The 12,662-nt window shown below is 45.5% G+C and overlaps 1 protein-coding gene across 1 annotated transcript in view; it reads left to right on the top strand.

The window, feature by feature from the left end:
* The window catches only part of anapc2 (anaphase promoting complex subunit 2), a 30,622-nt gene that overhangs the window by 11,191 nt on the left and 6,769 nt on the right, over positions 1-12,662 (top strand). Inside the window, exons 8-12 of the mRNA XM_084325154.1 lie at positions 26-204; positions 2,778-2,919; positions 3,816-3,891; positions 9,259-9,462; positions 11,372-11,504. Coding sequence (XP_084181280.1) covers positions 26-204; positions 2,778-2,919; positions 3,816-3,891; positions 9,259-9,462; positions 11,372-11,504 — 734 coding nt within the window. The remainder of the gene's footprint in view (positions 1-25; positions 205-2,777; positions 2,920-3,815; positions 3,892-9,258; positions 9,463-11,371; positions 11,505-12,662) is intronic.

Here is a 12,662-nt window from a genome sequence, read left to right as displayed (position 1 = left end):
AAATAATGCACATGGATGTCTACAGGACACGGGAGGACACTGTGAGACAGATAGTGGCCAGTCTGACCGGAGACACGGAGAGCTGCGGTGACCTGGCCAACGAGCTGTCCCGAGCTGACCCCGTCACCCTGGAGACACAGGACAGTGATGACGAAGGAAGTGACCCAGAGGAGTGGACGCCAGATCCTACAGACGCTGTCACTGGTCAGAACCTTTAAAAAAAATATTAGGGATGTCCGATATTATCGGCCTACCGATATTAGCATAAAAATGCGATATCGGAAAATATCTATCGGTTAAAAAATCATTTTTTTTTTTAATTCTTTTTTTTATACATTTATTTACCCAGGCAAGCAAGTAAGAACAAATTATTATTTTATTTATTGTCAAAGTATGCATAATGTTGTGTTAATTACACAACAAGAGATATGTAATGTTTTTTGGGGGGGGGAAACCCTGCATATATCGGTATCGGTTGATATCGGTATCGGAAATGAAGAGTTGGACAATATCGGTATCGGTAGAAAAGCCAATATCGAGCATCCCTAAAAAAAAATTATTCTTTGATATGAAGCTAGCAGGATACAGGCCCGGTCTTGCTAGGTATACACAGGAGATCACGAGTTGAAAGCAATTTCAGTTATATCTCTTTGGGTAGACGACGTCCTCGCTTAGTTTAAATAAAGTCACCTTACAGTTCATGTTAAAACTAAGGTAAACAACACGGCATAAAATAGTGGAAAGACTCAAAATGTGTTCAGTACCAGTCTGATCGCACTGACGGTCCCGTTGGAGGACGGATGCACAGACGCCTCGGAGAGAGGAAAGCCACCAAGTACCAGGACCTGGTCCAACAACGCAGGGGCGGCGGGTGGCAGCCAGGCCTGGCCTTCTCCAGCTGAGGTCGGCTGCAGGGGGCACAGTCCGTTTGTGTGGAAGATGCTCCGGGAACAGCAGGAAGGGAGAGGAAGACGGCTGCTCGCAGGTCGGGCGACGCAGCGGAAAGAGCCCCTTGTCGGCTCTGGAGCAGGTGGGAGGAGTCGAGCTGGAAGGTGGGAGGAGTCGTGCTGGAAGGTGGGAGGAGACGAACTGGAAGGTGGGAGGAGTCGAGCTGGAAGGTGGGAGGAGACGGACAGCGACCGGCCATCACCGCCGACCGGAGGACGTTGTGGTTCAGGGTCGAAGCGTCCAGGGGGAAGTAGGACGCCACCTGACGACCTCTTCTCCTGGCCGAGAGCCACGGTCACAAGAAAGGGACTGCGGTTGTTAGCTTCCAGATGTATCTTGGATGGTTTTGATGGTTTGATGTAAATAAGCTATCACTGAATCTGAAAAAAACTAAATTTATGATTTTTGGCAATCGAAAACTAGATGAAAATATAGTACTGACCATAGATGGAGCTGATATAGAGAGAGTTAATGAATTTCGTTTTCTTGGTGTGATTATGGATGATAAATTAACATGGAAATCGCACATAGCACACGTTAAAAAAAAGATGTCCAAGAGTATTTTTGTTATGAATAAAGTAAAGGATGTGTTAGAGTATGAGGCAATGAGAACACTCTACTGCTCACTCATCTCACCTTATATCAGTTATTGTGTTGAAGTATGGGGGAATACTTATGGGACAAATATAAAACCATTATATATACTACAGAAGAGGGCTGTACGAATCACACATAAAGTGAGTTATCGAGAACACACAAATATATTATTTATTAAATCTAGAATAATTAAACTTGAAGACATGGTTAAGTTTCAAACAATGTTAATTATGTTTAGGGCAAGAAATAATACACTGCCAGAAAAACTACAAAATCTTTTTCATTTAGAAAGTGAGTTTAGTAGGAGAAAATACAATTTTAAACATCAGTTTGCACGTACCACACATAAACAGATGTGTCCTTCAGTTATTGGTGTAAAGTTATGGAATTCTCTCCATAGCGAGCTTAAGGGATGTAACAGTGTTTATCAATTCAAAAAAATGTATAAAAAAAAAATATTTAGTCAGTATGAAAATCAAAATGTGATCTGAATAGTGAGATATTTTTTTTTCTCTTCTCTTTCTTTTCTTTTTTATTCTTTATCAGTATTATTATTATTTAAAATTTTCTTGTTTAACTGTGGATTGTGTTTCTTTTATAATGGTATAAATGATTATTTGTGTAAATAAGGTTATACGCCGACCATTAAGAAAATACATGTTAGTTTAGGAATAAGGGGCAGGTAATTATAATATTTATTCTTCTTCCTGCTCCTTTTGTCCATGGAATGGCTATTTATGATTTTTTAATGAAGAAACTATGATTGTATTATTCCATGTGGCAAATAAAAACTCTGAACTCTGAACTGAACTGAACTGAACTGAACTGGATGTATTTATTCGACATATATAAACGGATAAGTTACACTGTACAATGAGAATCTTACTTTGCTAGTCCCCCCTTCACACAGAATGACTAAATATAGACTTAAACTAGAATTTTAAATATTAAGAAAAACGTTAATGCTAAAATACAGAATCTTAAAAAAAGATAAATAAAGTCGAAAAATAAGGCACGAGTAACAGTATTGCACATTCAGTTCACAGTGTAGTGGTAGAAGGATATAAAGTGCACTATGCATTGTTGCAAATAATGGTAGTGGAGGTGACGGTGAAGTCACAGCAGCAGTCAGAGTGTCTGTGTAGCGTTCACAGTTCAATCGGGGCTAATAGTCTGAATGTAGTTGTTCACACTGACGACAATGAAACACTTGTTTCTTTTCTTTCTCTCAGACAAGACGGGCTCTAAGCGCCGTTCCTCTGACATCATCAGCCTGCTGGTCAGCATCTACGGCAGTAAAGAGATCTTCATAGACGAGTACAGGACTGTCCTGGCAGACCGCCTGCTGCCACAGCTCAACTACAACACTGCCAGGTAACAGCAACACCAAACACCAGTACAGGACTGTCCTGGCAGACCAGGTAACAGCAACACCAAACACCAGTACAGGACTGTCCTGGCAGACCAGGTAACACTAACACCAAACACCAGTACAGGACTGTCCTGGCAGACCAGGTAACACCAACACCAAACACCAGTACAGGACTGTCCTGGCAGACCAGGTAACAGCAACACCAAACACCAGTACAGGACTGTCCTGGCAGACCAGGTAACACTAACACCAAACACCAGTACAGGACTGTCCTGGCAGACCAGGTAACACCAACACCAAACACCAGTACAGTACAGGACTGTCCTGGCAGACCAGGTAACACCAACAGCAACACAAAACACCAGTACAGGACTGTCCTGGCAGACCAGGTAACAGCAACACCAAACACCAGTACAGGACTGTCCTGGCAGACCAGGTAACACTAACACCAAACACCAGTACAGGACTGTCCTGACAGACCAGGTAACACTAACACCAAACACCAGTACAGGACTGTCCTGCCAGACCAGGTAACACTAACACCAAACACCAGTACAGGACTGTCCTGGCAGCTCAACTACAACACTGCCAGGTAACACCAAACCACCCATCACCTGCACCACCTCACCACATCACCACAAGGAATATCGTCTTAATTCAACTGAATTCCATAACATGAAGTCTATTTACTCTTTACTATACCTGCTGTATGTGCTTCTCTCAGTAACAGTGGTGTGCTCTTATATTTGTACTATTTGTAGAACTTTGCATGTTGTCATGGATCGACTTGGTCCATGTGTTGGGTGGAGGACGTTGGGTGGATGACGTTGGGTGGATGACGTTGGGTGGATGACATTGGGTGAAACGATCTTCTGCTTTCCCCCCCGTGTGGTTTTAGGGAGATCCGTAACGTTGAGCTGCTGAAGCTGAGGTTCGGAGAGTCCCACATGCACCTCTGTGAGGTGATGCTGAAGGTAAACATGCTGTTCTGCTGTAACCTGCTGCTGTATAAAGTTACTGTGAGGTGATGCTGAAGGTAAACATGTTGTTCTGCTGTAACCTGCTGCTGTATAAAGTTACTGAGGTGATGCTGAAGGTAAACATGTTGTTCTGCTGTAACCTGCTGCTCTATAAAGTTACTGAGGTGATGCTGAAGGTAAACATGTTGTTCTGCTGTAACCTGCTGCTCTATAAAGTTACTGAGGTGATGCTGAAGGTAAACATGTTGTTCTGCTGTAACCTGCTGTAAAGTCACTGTGAGGTGATGCTGAAGGTAGGGCTGGGCGATATGGCCAAAAATGATATCGCGATAATGATATCGATAACAATATCATATCACGCGATATCGATAATTCTCGATATTGTTATAAGTATTACATTTTTAATTTAATTTTTTTAAACAGATGTATGTTTATTTTGCAGCAATTCTTTGTCGTTGCCGCCATCTTTAGTGTTACATCCCCTCACACACTCCAGTTCTCAGGCTGCAGCTGATTTGAAAGCGAAAGTAAACTGTCTTCTCTGCTGGCTGTGGCTCCAGGGGAGTTGAACAGTTCTGGCTCTGCTAGTTTCTTTTCTATCTTTTGGCGCTTTTTTGGTGGACAAACCACCGCACATGTGCACCGTGACTCGTGACTGGAAACTAGCTCTGCTAGCACACATAGCCTACTGTGTACAGACTGTTTCAAACTGTATTCTACATTAGAAAGCAAACAAAATAAATGGACAAGAGAAAAATAAATCTCAATTAAGTCAGTATTGTCATTTGGACAAGCAAAGCCATTACTTTAAGTACCATATCTTTTTTTTCCGATATCGATTATTAAAATATATCGCGATAATTATCGTTATTGTTATATCGCCCAGCCCTAGCTGAAGGTAAACATGTTGTTCTGCTGTAACCTGCTTTATACCTGTATAAAGTCATGTGAAGTGGAACGTTGGAAAACTTCAGAATGGAAACACGATATGGGCGGCTAGATGGTGCAGTGGGCAAGGCGCTCACCACAATTGCAGGAATGAATGAATGAATGAAAACTTTATTTAACAGATTGCAGAATGGGTACAATACAGTACGGCTCAATACATACAATTGTTAAGGGGATGCAGACCTGAAAAAGACGTTTGTCTTGTTTCCATCAGGGTCCCCCATTTTCAATTCATATAGACATTTATGACATACACAACATACATGACATTTATGGCATAGGGACATATAGGTATTTAGTACTGATACATTTGTGACATAAACGGTATTCAAATATACAGTACTGTTACCCCTAGATCCTGACAGAGTATATACATATGATGGGGAGGGGACTGTACATTAGGAGGGGGTGGGTGGGTGGGAGAGAAATATCCATACGGCGGGGAGGGAATATGTACATGCGGTGGGGAGGAGACTGTCTATTAGGAGGTGGTGGGGGTTTTGGGCATTTACGGTGGCCAGTTTCGAATTGCAGCCTCTCGTAGGTGCTCTTTAAGAGCAGTTTTGAATGTGGGTAGGGATTCACATTCCTTTACAGCTTTGGGTAGGGCGTTCCACATTGATGTGGCATAATTGCGAAACGTGTTTAGTCCCTTGTTTGAGCCGAATCTGGGTTTAACATGATTTGTTGAGCTTCCTCTGGTGTTGTGGTCGTGGTATTCACTGACCTTTGGGAAGTATTTTGACATGTACATGGGTACCTTAGTCATATAGTGTATCTTGTAGACCAGGCCCATTGCAAGTTGCTGTACTCTGTCGTCTACTCTAAGCCATCCTAGGTTGTCAAAGTGGGCAGGGGTGAGGTGGGTTCTGGGGGTAAGGTCAAGTAGTAATCTGACCAGTTTGTTTTGTGATGTTTGCTGGGTTCGAGCCCAGCTCTCCGCATTGCTATCAGCTTGGCTGGTCGTTCATACTAATACAATTGCCAGTATTAGGGGGTGGGAAGCTGATGGGTGGGGATCCGACGTTGTGGACAGCGACTCGTACAGGTTGGTGCGCCTGCGCAGCAGAATCAGGAAGCGACGGGGGCGGCGTGTCCCTCCAAAACGCAGACCCCCGACGCTGAGAGATCGCGCTGTGCAGGTGAAAAGATGCGACGGCTGCTTCCTCCAGTACCGGAGGGGACGCGTGATGTAAGGCTTCGTCCACATTGCAGCCGGCCTGTGGGAGGCATGGCCTAACGGCGTTCGAGACAGGGGAGGGTAGAATTGGACGATACGAAAATTGGGAGAAAAATAGAAAATGGGAGAAAAAGTAGATACAAAAAAAAAGAATGGAAACACGATCATACCGCCTCTTCATGGTGACGTTAAAGCTCAGACGTTTCTAAATTCTTGGACCTTTTATCAAGCATTCAGCACATACTTTTAATAGACCATAATAACAGCTTTTGACATTTTTAGCTGTGACCAGCAGCTCTATATCTCACTCTGTTGGTTGGTTGGTTGGTCCACGGATGTGTCCCCCCCCACACCCTCTAGCGGCCACAGTTTTCACCCTAGGAGGCTCAGGCTGACATTTGGCATGGAGGTCAAGTGTGTGTGTGTGTTCAAGTTCAAGTTCAAGTTCAAGTTCTTTAATAGTTGTCATACAGAAGTACAGAATACTTTCATACAAAATGCTTCTTACTGTTACGCTCCAGAGACTGTGCTAGACAAGATAGTATCAAATAACATAATAACATAATATAGCATGAATTTAGAAGAAGAAAATGAGGTCACAGTGTTCGGTATAGACATATGTACAATGTTCTGAGTTACCATATAATATACAATACACAATACTATGCAGTGTACTAATGTACAGTACTATCTAGTGCAAAGCAGAAATGGGATGAGGTACAATTTTAGGTACAATTTACAGTAAGGTGTACGAGTTGTAGTGCAATCCTTCATCCATAAATATAAATATAAAGTGTGGGGAGTGGGTGCTACAGTGTGTTTGTTTAAAGTGGGTGTGTGCTATAAAGTGTGTGGAGTGGGTGCTACAGTGTGTTTGTTTAAAGTGGGTGTGTGCGTGTGGATGTGTGTGCTATGTGCGTTTGGTGGTTGTTGTTGTGTAGTGTTCATTCATTGTTCGTTTAGCAGCCTGATGGCCTGGGGATAGAAGCTTCTTCTGAGTCTTTCTGTGCTCGCCTTGAGACTCCGGTATCGCTTGCCTGACCGCAGCAGTTCAAAGAGGCAGTTGTTCGGGTGACTGGAGTCTTTAATGATTCTCTTAGCCTTGCCCTTGCAACGCTTGTAGTAAATGTTCTGGAGGGTGGGGAGCCCCCCTCCAATTGTGCGTTCGGCTGAACGTGTCACTCTTTGTAGTCTGCTTCGGTCTTGTGCAGTGCTATTCCCAAACCAGGAGGTGATGTTGCCGGTCAAGATGCTCTCTATTGTACATGATTAGAAGTTCTTAAGGATCTTCTGGCTGACTTGGAACTTCCTTAGGCGCCTGAGGAAGTAGAGGCGTTGTCGTGCCTTCTTCACAACACTGTCAATGTGTGTGGTCCATGTCAAGTCCTCGGATATGTAGGCTCCGAGGTACTTGAAGCTGTTGACTCTCTCAACCGGTGCCCCGTCGATGCTGAGGGGGCTGTAGTCCTTGACCCCCGACCTCCTGAAGTCCACAATCATCTCCTTTGTTTTGCTGACGTTCAGGGAGAGGCTGTTTTCCTGGCACCATCCCGCCAGGACCTTGACCTCTTCCAGGTAGGCCCTCTCGTCGTTGGCAGAGATCAGGCCCACCACCACTGTGTCGTCAGCAAATTTGACGATTGTATTGCTACTCCGCTGAGCCACACAGTCGTGTGTGTACAGGGAGTAGAGGAGGGGACTCAGAACACAGCCCTGGGGGGCCCCTATGTTGAGGGTGATGGATGAGGAGGTGCAGTTGCCTGCTCTCACCACCTGGGGTCTGCCAGTCAGGAAGTCCAAGACCCACTGGCAGAGGTCATAGCCCAAGCCCAGGTCCCTGAGCTTGGCTATGAGTATGGAGGGGACTATGGTATTGAATGCCGAGCTGTAGTCGATGAATAGCATTCTCACATAGTTCCCCTGCCTCTTGTCTAGGTGTGATGCTGCTGTGTGCAGCACATGGGATATGGCGTCCTCCGTGGACCTGTTGGGGCGGTATGCAAATTGCAGGGGGTCCATGTTGATGGGGAGGGAGGAGCAGATGTAGCCCTTTACTAGCTTCTCAAAGCACTTCATGGCTATGGAGGTGAGAGCTACAGGGCGGTAGTCGTTGAGGCAAGCAGGCTTGGATTTTTTGGGTACAGGGATAATAGTGGACTTCTTCAGGCAGGTGGGGATGACAGCCTGTTCTAAGGACAGGTTAAATATGTCAGTGAATACTGGGGCCAGTTGGTCGGCACAGACTTTTAGGACGCGGCCGGGGATGCCGTCCGGACCTGCTGCCTTCCTGATATTCACTTTTTTAAAGGTCCGCCTCACCTCATGCTCTGTTACCCTGAACACTGCGCCTCCATCAGCAGCCGACCCCCCCCCCCCCATTGCCGAGGCTTGTGAGCTGGTGTTGTTATTACCAGCATCAAACCTCGCATAGAAGGTATTGAGGTCATTTGCTAAGGAGATGTCACTGTTCAGTTTGAGGGAGGCGCCTTTGTAGTCTGTCATCGTTTTGAGCCCCTGCCACATAGCTCTAGAGTCAGCTTGTTCAAATTGGAGTTCAATTTTATCCCTGTAGCGCCGTTTGGCCTCTGACACTGTCCTCCTTACGTTGTATCGCGCCACCTTGTGGTCATTCATGTTGCCTGCCACTAGGCCGTCGTTGTATGCTTTGGTGCGCTCTCTCAGAGCTTCACGGACGGATTTGTCTACCCAGGGTTTTTGATTTGGGTAAACTTTCATTTTGGTAGTGGGGATTGTTTCTTTCACCCTAGTACAAACATAGTCCAGCACTGTCTCCGTGTAGACATTAATGTTATCTGTGTCGCGGAACACATTCCAATCTGTGTAGTGAAACACTGACCGGATCGTCTCCTCTGACGTCAAATCCCATTTCTGCACCTCTCGCGAGACTACGGGAGTACTTTTAATTCTCTGTTTGTACTTTGGTGAAAGAAAAATGGACGCGTGATCTGATTTACCAAAGCCACTATCAGAATGAGCCTTGTAGCCACCTTTAAATTGCGTGTTTGTACAGTGTGCGTGCGTGCATGTACATGGTCGCAGCTGTTGTTTTTAAATTAAAAGGTAGAGTATAACAATGTATTCCTCTTAATCTCACCACCTTTCCGTTCCCCCACCTCTCCGTCTCCGCCCTCCTCTCTCCACCTCTCCGTCTCCGCCCGCCTCTCTCCACCCTCCTCTCTCCACCTCTCCGTCTCCAACCCTCCTCTCTGCAGGACGTAGCGGACTCCCGGAGGATCAACAGCAACATCCTCGAGCAGGAGTTGCGGCTGGGCGAGGAGGAGCAGCCCACCCTCACCCTGTCGGCCATGATCGTCTCCTCTGAGTTCTGGCCTCAGCTGAAGGACGAGAAGATGGAGCTGCCGCCGCTGGTCAGCCAGGCCATGGAGGCCTACACAACCCGCTACGAGAAGCTCAAGGTGAGGCCTACACAACCCGCTACGAGAAGCTCAAGGTGAGGCCTACACACACCGCTACGAGAAGCTCAAGGTGAGGCCTACACACACCGCTACGAGAAGCTCAAGGTGAGGCCTACACAACCCGCTACGAGAAGCTCAAGGTGAGGCCTACACACACCGCTACGAGAAGCTCAAGGTGAGGCCTACACACACCGCTACGAGAAGCTCAAGGTGAGGCCTACACAACCCGCTACGAGAAGCTCAAGGTGAGGCCTACACAACCCGCTACGAGAAGCTCAAGGTGAGGCCTACACACACCGCTACGAGAAGCTCAAGGTGAGGCCTACACACACCGCTACGAGAAGCTCAAGGTGAGGCCTACACACACCGCTACAAGAAGCTCAAGGTGAGGCCTACACACACCGCTACAAGAAGCTCAAGGTGAGGCCTACACACACCGCTACGAGAAGCTCAAGGTGAGGCCTACACACACCGCTACGAGAAGCTCAAGGTGAGGCCTACACACACCGCTACGAGAAGTTCAAGCTCAATCAGGAGAGAATTCCACACTGCAGAAATCATCTGACAAAAATAACAAATAAAAAATTGTTTTAAGTAAATGTGTCCTTGAAACAAGTAAAATGATCTACCAGTGTAGTAAGCACATTTGGCATGGCAAGATTTCTTGAAATAAGTACAAAATATCTAGGGTTCTCTCTCCTGATTGGATAAAGTGGGAAGGGATACCAGACAATTTAATCAGTTTACTGCAGAGTGGAGGGACTGGGAGACTGTGTTACTGACCAAACACTATATCAGTGATGGCCGTTGGAACGTAGAGCTATTTAACACGTAGTTTAAAGGTACCCTGCATTATAAATGGCTTTTCCCAGTGTTTAGCATTATTTCCTAGCAATTGGGGATTATATCAATGTGGTCTGTGTCGTTAATTATCATATTGACTCATCAGTCTAGTCTCGAGTTCACAAGATCTTCCCTCACTCAACTAAGCTGTTCTGATTTGACGGTATTGCTGACATGAATATAGCACTGATTTGCAGTAACGCCCCCTCTATGGTTGTAGCGCATAGTGTAACCCGACACTTCCTCAAGCGGGTTTTGACTGCGAGGCACAGAACGAGAGAGAGAGAGAGATAGAGAGAGAGGGACCCGTCTTCTCTCACACACACGGAGCATTTACACAGGTTGTGTGTAAATGCTCCGTGCCTCCGTGTGTCCCTCTCTCTCCCTCTCTCCCTCTCTCCCTCTCTCTCTCCCTCGCAGTCGGGAGCACTAGCATATCACTGTAATATCTTTGCGCATGCTCCCACACGCACGCCCGTATTCCGATCCGTACAATAATAATCACAGAGGTATATATTGTCATTTGAAACAAGTTACCAATGCATTGTCCCGTGGGATTATGCTCCCCTGCGGCAAAATTAATTAGTATCCCCCTCAATCTCTCTCTATCTCTCTCTGTGCCAGTCGCAGACTATGTGGATGACTGTCACTCAAGTGCTTATGGGCGGAGCCCGGCCAACACAGCCTGAAATCCAAAGGGAGAAAAATTATGCTTTTGACTACTTGATTAGAAATATAAAACAATGAATTTCTTTGAAAAAAACCTTACAGATGTGTTCAATAGACTCACAGGAATTGTGTAAAGTTGCCCAAATAGTGCAAGGAATAGCAATGCACGTCCCCTTTAACAAGAAATACCACTTACAGCATCTTTAATTAAAATTTCTTTCCATTTCTATTGACGTCATTCAGACCAGAAAAAACACAAGGGGGAGGGGGTCAAGGGGGCGGGGTTTGAGGACAGACCCACACTGCACAGGTGGCACAGGTGGAACCCCCAAACTATTCCACCATGACGAGGCTGCGTACCTGTTCTCTATCTATAATGGAGGTCTTCTCTTCCCAGGCCATGAGGACGCTGAGCTGGAAGCCTCACCTGGGGTCAGTCACCCTGGATGTGGAGCTGGAGGACCGGGTCCTCACCAACCTGACTGTGTCCCCCATCCACGCTGCCATCATCCTGCACTTCCAGGACAAAAGTCAGTAGAAATAGGTTACATTTGACAGTCTTGGTTTGTTTTAGTTTTTTTTACCACATTATTATCGAGTAGCAAGAACTAGTGCCATATTCAAAGGTTGAGCTTGTACGCCCTATACCTGTCAGTTCTGGTTTCTTTTTCTCATTTGTAGTAGTTTGGAAAATCTATTGTGTGCTGCTCACTACAGCACCGACAGCTGAGCATAACTAACCAACTGACAACTAACCATAACTTTTAGCAAAAGAGCACAGTGCTTCCAATGACTTTCCAGTCTTGCGACAGCAGCCACAATCTCCCTCAAGCGCTGACAACTGAAAAAGAGGTATCCTATGGATGTGCCGCCTAAAGGAGAAGAGAGGAGAAGCAAAGTCTTAGACTTTAAAGCTGGGGTAGGCAATATCAGAGAAAATGAGCATGAGGGAGCTTACATGTCCAACCCAATCACAAGACGAACCTCGACCGGGCCTTCTGCTCAGCTGCTCCTCGGCTGTGGAATGCCCTCCCCGACCATCTGAGAGCGCCACAGTCCATTGAGGCATTCAAAAGGGGACTAAAAACATTTATTTTTAACACGGCATTTGCCTAAATGGACCTACTGATGTCTTGTGTGTTTAATTTTATTCTTTTATTATAATTAATTTTAATCTGAAAGTTTCTTTCATTTCATTGGTTGTTTTATTCATTTAAAAAAAAGTTTTTTAATCTCCTTTCATGCAGCACTTTGCGATTGTTATAAATCTAAATTGTGTTACAATTGGATTTATTATTATTATTATATACAGCAGAGCTCACTCTTGCTCATTTCTTTGAAATTGCCTACCCCATCTTTCTTTTAAGGGTAAAATCACACTAAATGGATTCATTTGACAGTGTTGCACTACACATAAACACAAATAAATGAGAGCGAGGGAAATGATCCCCCGATGACGTTGTGACTTGCTCTCTTCCTGTCACACAATCAGGCGTTGTTTATACAATGCACTTTGTTTGCGCCGTCGACGGCACATCAGAACATGTAGGGCAGAGGTGGGCAACCCATGTCTTTTCCAGTCGACCGGTCGATCTCAAGGTGGCATCTGTGTAGATCTCTGGATGATTTGGGAATCCCAAAGATAGCCAATCACACGCAGGCTTTCTTTCTGTTTTCAATGTGAATCC

This window comes from Notolepis coatsorum (assembly GCF_963971535.1).
Source record: "Notolepis coatsorum genome assembly, chromosome: 11".
NCBI lineage: Eukaryota > Metazoa > Chordata > Actinopteri > Aulopiformes > Paralepididae > Notolepis > Notolepis coatsorum.
Note: the sequence above shows the minus strand (reverse complement) of the source record. Positions and strands in the feature narration are given on the sequence as shown.